Source organism: Apteryx mantelli, chromosome 6 (genome assembly GCF_036417845.1).
Source record: "Apteryx mantelli isolate bAptMan1 chromosome 6, bAptMan1.hap1, whole genome shotgun sequence".
In the NCBI taxonomy this organism is placed as follows: Eukaryota; Metazoa; Chordata; class Aves; order Apterygiformes; family Apterygidae; genus Apteryx; species Apteryx mantelli.
Window position 1 is genome coordinate 50,778,349 of NC_089983.1, and position 17,922 is coordinate 50,796,270.

The 17,922-nt window shown below is 52.4% G+C and overlaps 1 protein-coding gene across 1 annotated transcript in view; it reads right to left on the reverse strand.

The window, feature by feature from the left end:
* The window catches only part of ACVR1 (activin A receptor type 1), a 70,314-nt gene extending 62,668 nt beyond the window's left edge, over positions 1-7,646 (reverse strand). The window contains exon 1 of the mRNA XM_067299463.1: positions 7,540-7,646. Coding sequence (XP_067155564.1) covers positions 7,540-7,547 — 8 coding nt within the window. The 5' untranslated portion in view covers positions 7,548-7,646. The remainder of the gene's footprint in view (positions 1-7,539) is intronic.
* Positions 7,647-17,922: the final 10,276 nt, after the last annotated feature.

Consider the following 17,922-nt stretch of genomic DNA (forward strand, 5'->3'; position numbering starts at 1 on the left):
AATCTTTTCATTCTGGCACAAGAAAATAAGGAGTCACACAAATATTCCAACACTACAAGACTGATGGCCGTCTAAAATACATTGCCAAATCATTCTGCAGCCTGGGAGTTGTGCAGTACATGCAGTCAAAACCAGTCAGTGTTTTAGCAGGCTGCTACACAGAACTGCAACTCCAACAGGCAATTACACTCAAGCAGCAGTGCAGACTGTAGACTAACTGCTTAATGGATAAAAGAAGCATAATAAAATACTAGGTCTAATGAAGCCTAGAAGAGTTTCAACATGCAGCATGGCCAGGATGTTTATCACTGGTAAACAACCTGCAAGGTACCATCTATCCTTTCACAAATGTAACACATGAAACAATTTATTCTCTCCTAAACCAAACCACTATCTTATCTTTTTTTCCCCTCTCTCTTTTATGATTCTGCCTTAAAATGACTTAATTGTTCCAGTCCACCCACACAAACACAAGAGACAACTTTATTGCAGTGGAGCACCCTAAATAGCACAGTCTGTTTTAAACTGTCTAATACAAACATGTATTTTGTTTAATTTTACATTTGTTTCCTAGGGAGATTTAGATCTCATCTCTTCTGCCTCCAATTCCAATACTAACTGACATTGTAGGAAATTATCTAATGCTAAAGGGATGAGTAACGCAGGCAAGTCTGCCATCATAACTGAAGTCTCGCAGAGGATGAGCTGGCCACCGTATTAATCACAAGTCTAACAAAAATGAAGGCAAGAAAGGCTTTAGAGCAGTCACACCAGAGCTGTGGCACGCAGAACTTTCAAATCCTGCATGAGCTGCACGTTCAAGAAATGCATTCATGCAACAACGAGGACCAAGTGAAAGACAACAGCAACCAAGAAACCTACGGGAATTCTTCCATGAGACCAAAATAGATCCACTCTGACACCAACAGAAACTGAGCCAAAGAATTCTGAAAAGTATCTTTGGTTACAGCCAGGAAAGTCAACACACCCACAACATACTCAGCTAAGGCAATGGTTTTCACAAACACATTAAGCCCTCCCTGCTTCCTCAACCATTCATACCCATAGAGATCCCTCCATAGTGCCAGCACAAAAAACTGAACCAGGAATTAATTCTGGTTAGAACTAATCCAGTGAAGACAAACTTGGTTTTAACCGAGTTAGTGCCCTTACCCAGTTCACCACATGGCTACAGAAACGTGAGAACAAGAGAAAGGACAGTACATGGAGAGGGACAAGCAGAACTACTTTCCTGGCTTTAGTATCCAGCAGAAGGGTTTGTGGAACTACAGCACCGACTGCATAAAATTGTTTACCCAGGAACCCCAGGCTATTCAACGACTAAGGTTTGGGGGGCCTGCTGAGACACACATCATAAAAGTAGCGATCAGCAGCTTGCAGGACTTCAAAAGGAAGCCACTTCTGGCCTCCAAGCTATCCACCCAGCCAAAGGCAGCTGTCGAGAAGCTGCCAACCTGCTCCGACTTTTACAGGATACTTGCCAGACAAAGAGCAGACCTGCAATTAGAAGCAGGGCGTGTTGGATTCTCTTCTGCAGTTTGCTTGTTAGCAGAGAAGTAGTGTGTAGTCAGAACAAGAAACATTTGACCTCCAGTGAGAACAACTAACTACAATTGCACTAAAAGACTAGGAAGAGGTCCTCCTCCCTGTTTCCATTCAGCTGAGGTCTAGCGGTGTCTTCAGAGTGCTGAAGAGGAGTGTTCTAGGTACTTAGGACAGGAACTAAGAGTTGCAGCGTTATCTCTTATTCTGTAAAGAAAGCCTAGGTTATAGCAGGTGGTGCTCCCCTCCACCACCTCTTTCCTCTATCTTTGCTCGTTTCAGACAACACAAATGAAGAACCAAGGTCTACCTCAGAAAACCAAACCAGATGTTTTCTGTTTCAATTAGCTTTTTTCTAACAAAGATAATGCATGTCAGCTGTGGACTTGAGTTAGTGTACAGCAAGCTAGAGACACTTCCATAGGTGTCTTTTCAGAAGCACTACAAGTAACAGAACAGTAACATGATTTGACACAGCCAGGAGCATTTCAAGAAGGGGACATGCTCATCTACAGAAGTCCTTTTTATCAGTGCTTTATCATTTAGCTGCTTCTTGAGGTCAACTGGAAAAACAAAAATAATGAAATGTCCACCTAACTCAGCAGTAACCTACCAACTCCAAAGGAGGATAGCAACAGAGGCTTAGAAAGATGCAAAAAGGACATTGCATGCAAAGATCATTCTTCCTCCTTTCCTCCCCATGCTTTCCATCAGTCAGAGATAAATTCCCAAGCCAGAAACTGCATCCGGACCACTGTGTTTAATGGTCCACCCACGGACCTATGAGTACATCCAATTAATTTCTGAAGAAAAATTCTCTTGAATGTCCCACAACAATCATTCCACAGCTTAAATAGGCACCATACAAGAAGCACTTTGTGCATTTTAAAACTGCTGACTACTGATTACACATCATATTCCCTAGCTATAACATCATGAGAAATAATGTATAATCATGACTTCGCATTTATGCGCATTGTATTCATGATTTAAGACCTCCATAACATTTCCCTTCAAACATTTCTCTCCCCAGTAGAAGAGTCACAGTTTACTTGGACACACTGCACCTACACCATCTCATGCAACTTAGTAGAACAAGGCTGAATAGCCACATGTGAAACTCAGATCTGTCCTGAACATAAAGAAACTGCTGATCTGAAGGACTAGAAGCTACCCTAATTACTTAGAGACTTTTATTGCCTTTGTACTAAAACAGAATGGAGCATGATCGATTAAGATGAGGGACAACAATTATCTTGGGGGCATTAGAGGGGTTGGTTTTTAAGGGTTTGTGGCAAACTACTTTGCAGGCATAGAGAATGCAAAACATGTTTTAATCAGAACTAGGCAGATCCTGTTGGATCTGGGACCTAATATACTGCTCGGCCTGCCAGGCATACCCACTACACCACAGAGCGATATTAATGGACAGCAGTGGTACAGCAAACAAGGTGGAGCACTGACAGCCAGGATGAATGCAACACGAAATGAAAGAGCAGATCAAAAGAACCCTGTTTAAAGAAAGGAACTTATAATAACTTGTTAGGACTGTGATGCAGCACCTGATGCTGACTATTCACCAGCAGATGAATCATAAGGTCAGTTCTGGTTTTCCAGGGGAAAGTCAGCATCTAAACTACTAACAAAGAACATCAGATTTCTAAAATATACTACTACTTCTTTCACATTACCAGTACTATTGACACACTCTTGATGTTCCCTCTGTAAGACAGCGCCTCACTGAATGAAAGTAAAAGGCTAGATTCAGTGCTACTTTATAAACATAGTTCGCTGTAGTTCTTGTTATGCGAGTAAAATTTCAAAAGCACGTACCAAATGTCAGTAAGACTCAGAAGTGTAAATCACTTTGAAAGAGAAACCTGCGAACACCCGAACACCCGGCTGTATAGGCACAGTCGCAAGAGGCCACATTTTAAGGATCGCTCATCAGCTGAAACCGGGTCACATGCACGCTCACAGCCCAATGTAACAAAGAAAACTATTTCATTAGAACTACCTGATCACACTCACCTACATTTTTAGGCTTTTGAAAACACTACCCAAAAACCTTGTTTTGGCTGTAAACATAGCAAAGAAAAAGGCAAGAATTAAAGGAGTTTCTTGAAAGCATTTCCACGAAACGAAATATTTTGTTGTCAATAGCATTTTCTAAATTGATGATCTCAAAATACTTCAAACTTTTGTGAATTCAGCTTTCCATTCTTTATTTTACAAATATGTACAGGCATGTAAAAGATGTAAATGACAATTTCAGAGACTACACATTAAGGATTTGTCTAGAGCGGGATTTTAAAGGTCTGTTTTTAGATAACATTGGAGAACACTAACTCACATGCTCTTAAAGCGCGTTAATCTTATCTACCCTAAGGTTTTAAAGCAAATAAGCTATTAAGACCAACCTACAATCCAGCCCAAAGAATCTCCACTAATTTTCACACGCAAAGATGGAAGAGAGTCATTATCGCTCACAACTCTATTACACTAACCACCACCCCTGTAGCTCTATACAGCTGCAGAGATGAGTGGACTAAGTTTTTAATCTGTTTACACACAGTAGAAGAAAAAATACACAAGAGCAGACAAAGAGATCCCCATTTGAGAGTTTCAAATACCTAAGAACAGGAATTAATTTAGACAGCATTTGGGGAGAGGGGTGGGAAGACCCACAGGGGGGAAAAAGCAGGTCTAACTATTCCACAATGGGTGTGCTTAGATCCTACTTTAGTGTCAGTCTCTCATTAAATTTAAGCACCACTTCATAGGATCAGCTGGCAGGAGAAAAAAATGGTGTTGTTTCCCCCACCTATCTTCTCTCCCTACCCTAAGAAGCTTCTCCACTACTGATAAAGAGCCCAGTGCTTTACCCTTTCCCATGAAGGACGTGGCTTCTGAAAGAGCAAAGCAAGGACAAGGCAGGAGATGAGAGAGGGTGGGGTGTTTTTTTTTTTTTTCTTTTAATTAGTTTTATCCCTCTCCCAGACTCATTTGCATCCCTCCCAAATGAGCTATTTGATGTCTCTGCTATTGCTGTGTCTTGCAGATTTGGCAAGATGATGCAAGTCTCCATTCCTTTATGGCTGGACACAGACTGAAAAATAGAAGAATGGTATCATGTCACGTTATGTTGCCACATGCCTTCCTGCATCCCCCAATCCTGGGCATGTATTCCTTTATTTTCCCTTACACCTGCGCTCAGACTCATCTGATTGCAGTTAGACTGCACGCAACCACTGCACATCTGTGAACAGCGAGACAGGGAAAGAAACTTTCTCTAGGCTTGAGAAAACATTAAAACTCATTGGGAGAGTTAGCCTTAAAAATAGATAAATTTTGCAGGAGATAGTCATATTTAATCCTCCCCTTTCACCTCAGCTCCTGCACGCATATATATTCTCTTCCAGAAGAATCTTTCTAAACAGCTTTAAAGGTTAACTTTACATGGACCACACCATCAGGGAAAGTGTAACCAACTTAATACACATTAAGATAGAAAATGGTAAGCAACCATCAGAATATCAAATATCTAGCTACTAATGTGGATACGAACACACACACACACAAAATCTCACGTCTGAAAGTATGCTAAATAGCTAGCTCCAGGAAGACGATATGGCCAACAACACTTTATGAGGGAAGCCCCTGGAGGGTGAGGCTAAACTTCAGCAGACACCATTAAAGTCTTCACAAATCCCTTTGTAAGTAATTAAGGCAACTATAGTATTCCCGATAGACAGTATGAACATTAGGTAACAATTTCAACAGCTCCAGTTTCCTTACAGCACATATAAAAATAAGTCATTAGCAAATGAGTTAATAACAATTATCACATGTAAGTACTGAACTTATGAAGAGACTCTGTCAATGATGTCCCTAGAGACATCATCAATACCAGCTCAGTAAGACTTCCCTTCCTCAACTTTTAACTTTGAAGCATGTTATAAGAATTAAAACTAAAGCTAAAAATAAATAAAATAGTTCTCCTCCCTCAGGCTGTTTTGTTTAAAGAACAGCCTCAGCTTCTATAGTTTTGGCCTAGCTACAATTATTTATGTAAAAGCTGATGATGTATAAACTGAAATAGTTGCAGAAATGATCCAAGTCTCAGCAACAGACATTAAAGTTTGCCCTGAGATGGAGACAGAAACAGACAATGAAACACACCTGTCATTAAAAAGTGAGAAGACAAATAAGCAGAGAAAAAAATCTGCAATCAGTAACTATTCATAAGTTCTGTGCCACCGGCCAAGGAGCAACACTCTTGTCCCTGTCCCCTCCCAGTGAAGGGGAGGAATGCAACAGTGAAGTGGAGGAAAGCAAACAAAATACTGAAGTGGAAGTTAAACCACTCAAAATGCTGCACATTCTTAACACTTCTGAGGGAGATCACAGTCCAAACGAGAGCTTTTTGTTCCCCCAAGACAGATCCATAACACCTCCACCAAAAAAAGTTAGGGCCATCAAAGGAATCAGCAATGCACTGGAGAGCTTTTCACATCCAGGATTTGAGCCTCTTCACCGATTCCAATTTCAAGGCAACCCTGGAAAGAACAGTATTCTTCAAACAGCATTGGACAGAACTCTGAGGATATTTATAAGGTGTCTGATGTATTCCAGGTCACTATAGTTTCTCCAAGTATGAAGTACAAAGATCATAGTAAAGACTCTATTACAGGAAACTAAAGAAAACTGAAGATAAAGAAATAGGCCTGCCATTGCTCACAGCAAACTGCTACAACCACTACAGGAGCTTTCTTAAACGGAAGGCTAAGATCCACAGCAGAAGTGCTTCAATGCATACCATAAAAATGCACAAGATTTAGAGATTTGGAAAAAAAGTCCTCTTCTAAAAGTTTAATGCATCATTTTAAAAAATGGTGCTGGATTTTTTTTTTATAAACATAAAAGTGCTGGTTCTCCAGCTCAGTCTAGAACCCGAACATTTCCATCCCAGGCTGCCACCAGGTTAGCAACGCTGCTTGGCGAACTGTTACCTCCAACATAAGCCCATACTCTTTTGAAACCTACTGAAGACTATGTCCCTCAAAGCGGAGAGAAACTGAAGTGTTTTGCTTCCAGTCTACTACAGGAGCACTGCTCAAAGCGAATCATCCCGACGCATTCTTGTCAATTAACGCAGCTGGAAAGACTGCCCGGGCAGTTTTCCTTACTGTGTTCATGCCCCAGATTTCACAAACCAGCGCGTGGTTTTAAAAGCCTCGCGGTTAACGCGCAGCTCCGAGCAGGCCACGACAAAGCACGCCTGCCTGCCGCTAGCGCTGCACGGCAGTGGAAGCCTTGACGGGAGCCCGGCAGCAGCAGCCCCGGATCCCCCCCGTTCCGGCCCAGCACCACGGGCCGCAAGCAGGGGTTTGAGCCGGGCCCCCCGCCCCGCCCCGCCGCGCACGGCGCCGCGCAGCGGAACAGGTGCCTTCAGCTGAGCAAGGCGCGCGGGACCTCGGCCTGCGGCTTCTTGTCCCCCCCCCCCCCAAACCCGGGCCCCGGGCACGCTGACAGCGCCGGCGGCCCCGCTCCGCGCCCGCTCCTCGCCGCACGAGCGCGGCCAGAACCCGTCGCCCGCCCGCCCGCGGCGGCCCTGGGCTGCGGCCCCGGGCAGCGGTCGCCGAGGCGGCCGGAGCCGGAGCCCCGCGTCCCCCCCCCCCGCGGGCCGCCCCGGAGGCAGCGCCCCACGCCGCGCGTGAACGCCGGGCTCCGCCGCGGGCGCCGGGCGCGGAGCAGGGCGGCGGCGGCGCAGCTCCCCCGCCGCGGGGGCCGGGCCGGGCCGGACCGGACCGCTCCGCGCAGGCTGCCGGCGCTGGGGCTGCCGCCGAGCGCCGCCGGGCCGGGGCTGCAAGGCCGCCGCGCCCCCACCTCACCTCACCTCATCCCCGGCCCGGCCCGGCCTGGCCTGTCACGGAGCCGCGCCGCGCGCGACCGCCGGTTCCGGGCCGCACTCACCTCCCCATGGCGATGGCGGCGGCGGGGCGCTAGGGCCGCGGCGAGCTCCCCATGGGGCGGCGGCGGCCGCGCTCCCGGCACGGCACGGTGCGGCACCCTGCCCGCGGCCCGCCCGCCTGCCCCGCGGCGGCGCCCGGCGGCGGCGGACGCTGACAAAGGGCCGCGGCGAGCGGCGGCGGCGGGAGGGACGGACGGGGGGCGGGAAGGGCCGGCGGTGGCTGCGCCCCGCCCCGCCAATGGCCGGCGGCACTGCCCCCTGCGCGTCACTTCCGCCCGCCGCTGCGCCCCGCCCCTTTCGGGAGGGGATCCGGTACCGTGACGCGGGGTCGGCGCGAGGGGGCCCGAAAGCGGAAGCGGAAGCGCCGCGCCCGCCCCCGCCCCGAGCAGGCCGAGCCGCCCCGCGGGCGCCCCGTCCCGGCGCGTCGGTTCCGCGCACCGGCGGCGGGGGCGGAGCGCGCAGAGCGGAGCCACGTGTGGAACATCACCGTTTGGTCCTAAATCGCTGCTTAGCCGCTTCCTCCTGCGCTGCTGCGTCACCCTGCGCGGGGGCAATAAGCGACAAAAAGCAACCACGTCCCCACGGCGGATCCTTGCGGCTGCCGCGCTGCGAGGAGCAGAATCGCGCGGGAGCATGAACTCATTCACAGAGGGTTATTTTTATTAAATACGAGTTTGGTTTCCGTGATTCCATTATTTCTAGGCATCCTTGTTAGTAGTCAGGTGAATCCAGCAGGTGTCTGGATTTTGGACCTGGTGTTATCCCTGTTGACACTGACTGGGGAGGTACCTTGCTAGATGAGTACTTGCTGTGAGCTGCTCCTGTTTAAAATACTGGTTATCTGACCAGGGAGTTAACCATGATTTAGGTGACCAGTTGTTCATTGTAAATATTGCAGTCGAAGCAAACATTATGTGAATCCACGCTCAGAAATTCATTTAATCTTTTTCCATTAAATTAGTATTTTTCTGTCTCATTGACCAAAGAAGAATCTTAACAACAAAGTAATTACAAGTCGTGGAAAAACTTAACCTGCTCTAGGAATAAATGATAAAAATGCTTTTATCCTTGTTAAAACCAATTGTGGTTCCTACACTGTGATGATCTGGCGTATAGGAAATACCCACTGTATGCACTTGAAAGAAGAATTCAACGTTTTTCTCGTTAAATAACAGGATTGCTTTGTGCTGGGTCCAAGGCCCTTTACGTTGCAGCTCTGCCCGTTGTCGTGGACTTTCGCTAATGAAGCGGCTTCGCCGGGCAGCGCGGCCAGAGACACAGCAGGGCACAACGCCTGTGGCCGAGTGCACGGGCAGTAATTGCAGCGATGGCTTCCGGGCAGGAAGCGACTGCTCCTTCCCTTGGGAAAAGGGCAGGTGCATGCGCTTAGCACATTCATCCTGAGCCGTGGCTTTGCACGTATGGCCTGTTCACGCACAACCCCCTGAATGGGGCCAGAATTTGACTCACTATGAGTAACAGGAATGTTTTTAATAGAGAAAGGAATATTAATGCCTTTAAAAACACAGATAAGCCTACGTTTGGCTCAGCAGTAGAAGGCCAGTAATTTTCCACCGTGTACTGCCAAATAACTGAATGTGACATTCAAGTAGCTCGTGTGTAGGTGTCCCTCAGGAGAAAACACAGATCGAACAAGGACTGTTTTCCAGAGGAGAAGCCTAAAGTCTGGGTCCCTAAACACGAGTGTCAGAAACGGGGTGAGCAGCAAAATACCCAGAAACGGCAGCTCCCTGCGAGGCTCCACGGTGGTGCCGACAGCTGGCGCTTCTGAAAATACAGCTACTTGTTCACAGCCTACAGCACTTTAGAAAATAGCAGCCCGCGTGGTTAATAGTGCTCGTAACAAAGGGTCGCGCTGTCGGATTAAACACCATCGCCAGCTAATGACAGGTTGCAAGATTTCCAGGGAACTGCATGGGTTAGAAACATTCTGCACGGCGAAGTTTCCACTTTTCTTTACTTTTGGTAGAACAACTTGAGCTCTGGAAGGTGTCATTAGCTGCGTAACCCACACATCGCTTGCTAAGGGACAGCTGGTGTTGGGAGCGTGTTCAAAGCCACAGAAGGAGTCAGCACTAAAAACTGAAATTAGGACTCAGCAGTTCCTGCCCACAGCCTAATATAATTGGATCACATATATATGTGGCTGATTTTTAATTAATAATCAAGATAAGGGGAAAATTAGGTTGGCAAAGTAATCTCAGCATAACCTGTAAACACGACCATGTACTTTTCTGTCCTTCTGAATATCGCTTCTTATTCATCGCTGGCAATATAAGTCTCCTTACAAATAAATTTAGCTTCCAAAAGGGGGTGGGGGCAGTCAGTTGTTTTTTCCATCAGTATCGTAAGTGCTGGGTGTAAATTCCAGCTGCAAGTAGAGTTTTGTTTCCAATATTGTTATTTGGGGAGAAAAGCGGGGCTGGCATCTCTGATGAAGATCCCAGCAAGGTGCTGCGTTCAGCGGTAGCAGTCGTGGCCCCGGATGAGACCTGCCGCGTGCCGGGGACCCACCGAGGTCCTGGCGATCCCGCATCCTCGGTCACCGTAAGAGCACGCCGAGGACAGCAAAACGCCTCGCTTTTCAAGCATTTTACAGCCCCCCAGGGACGGGTGCCGTAAGTTCAGTGAGCGCATCCACCCATACCTGACCGTGCACACCTACACGGGGAGCAGAGCAGGATTAAATTTGGGGTCTTCCAGTTCGTTTCAGACTCTCCCTCGAAGACCCTCTTTCCATGGCAGTGTGCAATTTGTAAGTTTTTTCTGGACAACGTTTGTATCCATCAAGGTGTGACGACGGCAGGGCAACGCGGAAGGAGTACTGTGTGCATAAATTACCGTTCACAGGCATCAGAACAACCCCTTTAATGTTAATGTAAACACCACGCGCTTTAAAAGCATGTGGGCCCCAGGAACAATTACAGGCAGCTCCCAGCTTTTGCTGTAGAGCAGGTTCACCCTGAAATCCTTCCACGTGGAAAACCCTCCCAGCGAGCGAGCAAGTACAGCAAAATCAGGCTTCTCTGTTTTGATGTTATTACCATGGAAACCCGAAGCGCCTTTGTACTTTGTGAATTCTGCCTCTCTCCGGAGCAACTTAAATTTCCAGTAACGACCATGTTCGGTGCTTTGTGAGTATAGGAACAGCCCAAACAGCTTAAAGATGATATACAGGAAATTTTTGGAAGACTGAATAATGGTTGGACCCCAAACCAACCACCTAATTTAATAAAATGATCTCCCTTTGGACTCCCATGTCTGTTTAATTGAGTGGGAAATTTTCCATGCTCGTTAGCGCGACCATGGTTTGGCACTCGCAGCAATTAGCCAGATTACACAGCGTTCCCGAAGCATGTCTAAATCCAGAAAACTTGCCTGGCGTTGTGCACCGCGGCCTCCTGCCCGGCGTGACGGCAGACGGCGCTGGGGCTTGCGGAGCCACGTATCCCGGCCGGCACCGGGCCGGCACCCTGCACCGGGTCCCGCCAAGCCGGATCCCACCGAGCCGGACTGCGGGAGCGGCGCCGCGGCGGTGCTGCCTTCGGGACGGACCCAAGCCACGCCAGCCTGGTCGGGGAAAAACACTATTATTCCTTCCAAAACACACAGTAAAAGCCGCTTTTGTAAAAGTATGTGAAATAATGAGGCCATACACAAAACCCGACCTAATAATTACCTGGAGCGTTGCTAAAGTTTTAAACGCTCTTAGCGTTATTAAAGTCAGTACATAAAGATCTCGCTTAGGTGTTGGAGGCGAACTGTGGTCCAGAAATCATCATCCAGATGACCTTCCATGCTGCTGCTTGTCACGAATTATCTTCTTTTGCCTTGGGGAGATTTCTAAATATACATGCATGCAAATAAACAAATCTTCTGGCTGTAACATAATCACAGTTACCTCAGCGCCCCTTCCCAAAAATACAGCACAGTGAAATTCTGAGCACAGCTGACGAGAAAACCCCGGGAAGCGCGTAGGTTTGAAATTAAAGAGCTCGTTTTAATACTCAGCTGTGATAAATTTGACTCCGAATATAAGTATTTCGTAAGGGTTTTGTGAGTCGGGCGCGCGTGAGTCACGGAAGAGCCGCGCTGGGGCGGCAGACGGGCCTGTCGCGACACCTCCGGCACGTGCGTGCGAAGCTCGTCAGCTCTGCGAGGGGGTTTAATCAGTCTGAAGCCGGGGCCGAGGACGTTCGTGGCGTTCCTGCTGCGTCGGAAAGGGCTGGATCCGGGGACGTTCCTGCACCGCGTTAAATAGGCCTCCACACGTCTCGGCCTTACGTTGCACCACTGTCTTTACACATGAAATACCACTGATTTCCATGGCTTTGGGGAGTCAGGTACGGTTCAGTACAAGCATGGAGGGGAGAATCCAACTCCAAGTCAGTAACAAGAACATATCATTGCTACCAATTCGGTTTTGCACAAATTACGCAGTATTATTAAATCAAGCAAACCGTGTTCTTGCATCAGAGCATTAGCAGCATAACTCACTTTCAGCCCGTTTTTTTAAATAGCACTTGCAATTAGTCTGCTTTGCTTTCCAAACTGATCGCATGCAATGTTTTGGTTTTTTACCAAAAAGCGCTCAAGTTCTCCAATTGCAAAGATTTGCCTCGCAGGGCTGTACAACTTCTTCCTGCTCCGGGTGTCATTTAGGAACAGCCAAATGGAAGTTATTGCAATTATGTCCAAAAGTGAGTGATTAAAACTGAATCACCCGATGAAGCAAAGGACCCCTTTTCTTCAGTCTGCAGCCTTTAAACCGATCTCCGGGGCTGCCTCCTTGACGTCGAAGCCCTGAGCTCAAACCCGGCGAGCCCGCTTGCTGTCGCGGGAGGAAGGCAAGCGAGCAGCGGCCACGAGCATCCTTCCTCCTCCTCCTCCGCTCCTCTTCCTCAGGACTCCCAAGACGACAGATGTCTGCCTTGTGGAGACGGACAGGCTCTGGCTATTCTGAAGCAGCTCCGCGCCCTTCCTCTTCCTTCCGAAGAAGCAGGCGCAGAGAAGAGGTGCGCAGCGGACGCCGGATTTAGACGGAGGAGCGGGAGAAAAGCCCTGGATGCAAAGCCTTGGCGCACCCTCCCGTAAGGTCTGCCAAGCAGAGAGCGAGCCCCGAACGCCTCCGATGCACAGGGGCAGGAGAAGTCCTCAGCAGCACGAACGTAGCGCTCCTAAATCACCCCCCGTAAAGCCAGGCACCGGTTTTACTTTCTCCTCCAGCAGCTGATTAAGCGGCTGGTGAAGGAAGAAGCGTAATTTGCTGTCTGCATCCAGGCAAGGAACCCAGGTCTGCTGGCCGTGATGCTTCTGAGCAGCTGGAAAGGGGGAAACGCCTGTTGCCGGTTTAATACTGGGCAGGACAGAAACAACCCAGCAATATATCCGAGGGCAGACGGACCGGCTCGGTTAGGGGCAGTGCGCGCTGCGAGATACCCTTATATTTTAAATAAAGCAGTTTGGAAGGTCCCAGCTCTCTTCAGACCTCCCGCATGGGTACGCGTGAGGGTACCGCCTGATTTCCGTCCTTCTGCCCCGGATTAGCTCAACGTGATCTCGCCGGCAGTCAGCCTGCGGGAGCCTTTGGGGGCTGCTGCGCCCCGATGAAGCCGGTTTGCACCTCCCGCGGTCTGCAGCGAGCGCTGCGGACGGCGCCGGGGTGAGCTGGGCCGAGGGGACGGCGACGGTTGCAAGCAGCCGCCTAACAGCTCGTCCCGGAGCAGCTGCTCTCCGCAGGCGGGAGCGCCGGCACGGCTTAAGAAGCAAATCCAGGCCGTGGCTGTGAACAGGATGCTTTGCTCCGCTAGCCTCGTGGTGATTCATTTGTCTCAGGCTTCCTTTTGCAAAGCTGTAAGAAAACTTTATAGATTTGGTAATAATCTGAGACTCGTCTAAATGGCAAAATCACGGCTGCTGGCCAAATACAGGAAGCGCTTCCATAATTCACCACGTTGAGAGGTGTATGAAAACAGAATGGTTGCACGGAAAATACGCTCCGTGCATGCTTAACTCACCGGCCACATTACGGCTGTAAGCACTCGGATACTTGGGAATTAGAGGAGTCAGCGGCTCCTCAGTTGTCCTGAAACTCTGCCGGTCGCGAGTGTCGGACTCGGGCTCCTCCGAGGACCGAGGGACCGGGAACCCCCCCCGGCGCGCTGAATCGCATCGCCTTTGTCCCCTTGCCCGAGACGCGGGAGCGGACGGGGCTGCTCCGGGGCGGAGCGGAGCCGTGCCGGGGACACGAGCCCCCGCGTCCCGCGTGTCGGGGGAGCGCGCACGCAGAACGGGCTCCCCTCCGCCTCGCTTTCCGAGTGCTGCGCCCGTCAAGCTGCCTTCAAGTCGCCTCCTCCACGGAGAGGCCACCAGAGCCCCGACGCCGCTGCAAAAGCAGCGCTTCCTGCACGAGGCGCCTTAAAAACGTGCGTTGCTGCCCCGAAACGACGAAACCGGTTCAAACGCGGCGGGCGGGCGCGGGTATATACGCACGCCGCCGGTTCCTTTCTCAGCTCCCCTTTTTGGTGGTGTTTCTTTCGGTGACCCCACAGGACATGGGGACGTGGACCGAGCAGGCGGCGGCAGGGCCCCTGCGCTGCGCCCGGCGTGCTCGCCGCTTTGCTCTCGTTTCGGTCCTTTTTAGGTCACAGATTGAAAAAAATGGGCAATTTGGTGGGAAGAACATTTAAGCTGCAATTTTGCCAGGCTCCTGGGAAAAACACCCCCCTGCTGCTGGACAACACGTCCTGGAGCATTAAACGACCGCAGATGGCCCTCGAAAGGCTGCGCCGCCTCCCCAAAACCGCCGTGCAGCCGGAGGGTCGATGCCCGGCGCCGCGCGGGGCCGCAGTCTCGCAGCACCGGCCTGATGCCCGGCCTCGGGCTCCCGCCGCGGTGCCCGGGCTGCAGCGGCTGGATGTGGCCGTCGCGGGGCCGCGGAAGGAAATGGCCGCAACGGTGCTGCAGCGGCCAGGGAACAAGCGTTGCAGCTGGGGAAGGCCAAAACTGACTGCAGAGTGGGGGAAAGAATAAAAGTGAAGTGCTCCCCTGCACGGCCCCTTCTTCTTTAGCTTTATCACCACTTAATTAGAAATCTTTGCTAATGAAAACTGAAGGAAATGAGTGCATTTTCTCAAAAAACACTCAAAATACAACATTACCGAAATGCTGATGTTTAAGAGCGTTTTGCTGTATTGCGACTTACATGACGAAGGCAAAACGCGGTAACGTCCCGCTCGCGGTGCTGAGCCCGGGGTGACGCTGACCCGCACGCTCGACTCGAGTACGTTGATTTTCACATTAATTTTTCATAAAGGCTTGAAATAGGCAGCTCGGAGGCAACCACTAGCGCAGCTATTTTTATCGCTTCGATAAAATACCTACCACTTTGCTGGAGGCGACTGCAGGAATGAAAATGTTTACCAGCGGATCAGCAAGCGGATCGAGGATGCACTGCCGGCTCAGGCAAGGACCAGCATCGCATCCACATCCTGCAGCACCCGGAGCACGCACGTATCCGTATGGAGCTGGGTGCCTGGAACGCGCACGTACCCGCATGGAGCCGGGTGCCCGGAGCGCGCACGTATCCGTGTGGAGCTGGGTGCCTGGAACGCGCACGTACCCGCATGGAGCCGGGTGCCCGGAGCGCGCACGTGTCCATATGGAGCTGGGTGCCTGAAGCGCGCACGTACCTGCACAGAGCCAGGTGCCCGGAGCGCGCACGTACCCGCACGGAGCCGGGTGCCCCCAGACCAGGCGCTGTCGCTGCCAGGCCCAAGCGCCCAGGCGGCATCGCTTGCCCCCTCTGCCCACAGCCACTTGCGTTCGGCTGCGCGGTGCCGGGGAAGACACCCTGCTCCTGCTCAAGTTCCAGGAGGGATCGAATGGGGACTTTTGTGCAGCATTTCGCGGTGGCTCCTAGCAGATCCGCTGCAACACATCGGATGTACGGATGCACGGCAGCCCGCCACTGCAACCCGGCAAGATCACAGCGAAGACAGCGTCCGGGGCGCAGAGCGGGCGCCAGAGCCAGACGGGCCTTGCCGCGGACCTTCACGTCGGGGAACGGGTGCAAAAAGTGAAATAGAGACACGTATCTCCCGAAAACCGCCTCCAGCACGGAGGGCGCCTCGCTCCACGCGCTCGCCCCAGCAGCAACTCTTTTCTCGGCGCCGGCATTCCCGCGCGGGTTATGTTTTGCCGCGGCAGTGCAACACGCGTGCTGCCCATGATCCCAGATCCTGATGGAGGCACCGCGGAGCGCGACGAGCGTCCCCTGCCGTGGTGCAAAGCCCGCTCTTTCCGCCAGCCGCGGGGCGGCTTCCCATCCGGCACCGAGCGAGAGCGGAGGTCTCAGGCGTTCCCCTAAAATACCCCGGGCTGGGGGAGTGGGACCGGGAGCAGGAGCGGTTTCGGTACATTGGAGCATTGTGGCCCAGTTCCAACATTTTTGAAATGGCCTTTTCCAGTATAAAAGATGCTTCAAAATAATACAGTTCCTACAGTGGACCCGAAAATCATGTTCTGAAAATGTCATCTTGGGGTGACATTGATGAACCACTTCTTGTCCGGGTATTTTGCTGACATGGGAATCCATCAGGCTCCCCAGCGCCGCCACGGCTCGGCCGCGCTCCCTGCGCTCCTGGGTCAGTTCTGGGGAGCCAAAAGCAGGAATCGGCCATCGGTGCGCTCGCGCTCGCTTACGGAGAACGTGCTTATTCCTCACCCGGAACGGGGCCGGCAAGCGAGGCCGGGAACGCTGCCGACGCCGCACCGGACTGCCGGCGGGAAACACCGCGCCGTGCTGCCGTGCTGCCGTCCCGGCCCGGGGCAGACGCTCCCTGCACGCAGCGCCGGGAAGATTCCTCCTCTCCCCACGGTTCGCTTCGCACCGGGTCCCCGGAGGGTGGCGAGCTCCTGGCGGAGGAGACGCGCTGCCCGGCTTTTCCTGCCCGCTGCCGCGCTTCCGAACGGCGATGCGCGGCGCAAACCCCGCTGGCAGCCCGCGTGGGCATTGCCGACCGCGGCTGGGTCTGCTGGAGCGTTGCTTTTAGTTCATACGTAAATGCTCAGCTAAAGGAGCTGCCCGCGTGCTTTGGGAAACGGTTCTGTTGCAGGGCAGTTTCGGCACCACAGGGGCAGCGTTTGCTCCACGCGCCCTAAAAACGAACGGGAAGAGGGGGGCGACGCGCGTGCTGCAGCAACGTCCGACGTCTGTCCGCGGGGAGCGGGGCCAAGGTGCCGGGCCGGGCCGGGCCGCGGAGGGCTGCGCACGGCAGTGGGGAGGCGGCGGGACGGAGCGGTTCGGGCGCCGGGATGTGGGATGCATGCCGGGAGCCGGGCTCCGCGCTGCCTTTGCCGAAGGGCAGCGCTCCGGAGGGAGGGAGGGAGGGAGGGAGCGAGCCCCGCTGGCGAGAGCAGGCTGCGATCTCACCTCCCGCGGCACTTCTGCAGCTGCTGCTCGCAAGTCACGAACCTTGCTGCTGCGTTCTCGAAATCAAGTAACGCTAATGAGACAAAACTGCAAAGATCCGAACGGCAACCGCTGTATTCGCTGCGATGTGCCCGAGGCGTTTGGTTTTGTGCTGAGAAATCCAGCGGTTACACTGGGTGACTTGTGCAGCTTGAGGCTGCGGAGGAAAGACGCCTGTGCGGCCCCAAGGAAACTTCCCTTCTGCGTTGCAATCTGCTGCATTCTGCCGGGAAATGGGGAAATCAGGCCCGTATCCCTCAGGAGCACCGCGGGGCGCCAGCAATGTCACCCCTGGCGGCAGCGCGTTGGCAGCACTGGGAGACGCGCGCGTCGGAGCAGACGCGGCTGCAGCCCGGCTCCCGAGGGTCCGGACGCTGCTCTCCAGGATCTCCAGCCTCTTCCGCTCCCGAAGGCCGGGGCACGTTTAGGACCTTCGCGCACGTCCGTCCCAAACGGCAGCTCTTTGCCACCTGGGCGTACCGGAAAAACACCGCGGAAAAGGCCAAGTGCTGCCGGTGTTCCTCCGGAGCTGCCACGACGCCTTGCAACGCCGGCAGGCAGAAATCCCGCTCCTCCCGGCAGAGCCCTCCTCCGTCACCGCCGCTTTGCCGGAAAGTCTTTCAAGCCCGCGCGGCGCGAGGTCCGCAGCCGGCCGCTGCACTCCTGCTGCTTCGACGCTGCTCCCGCCGCCAACGGCTCTGTGCCGGCGTGCCGCCAGCCGAGCCGGGGACGGTGCTTCCGGCCAGCGAGCGCAGCGCGGGGCCGAGGCATTGAGGCTGAAGGAACCTTCTGCGCTCCGGACACGACGTCCGAACGGTGGCGACCTGCCCCATCCGCTATCGCATCCAGGCACCGCTGCCGCAGCCGAGCAGTGCGCTCCTCTGCTGCCTCC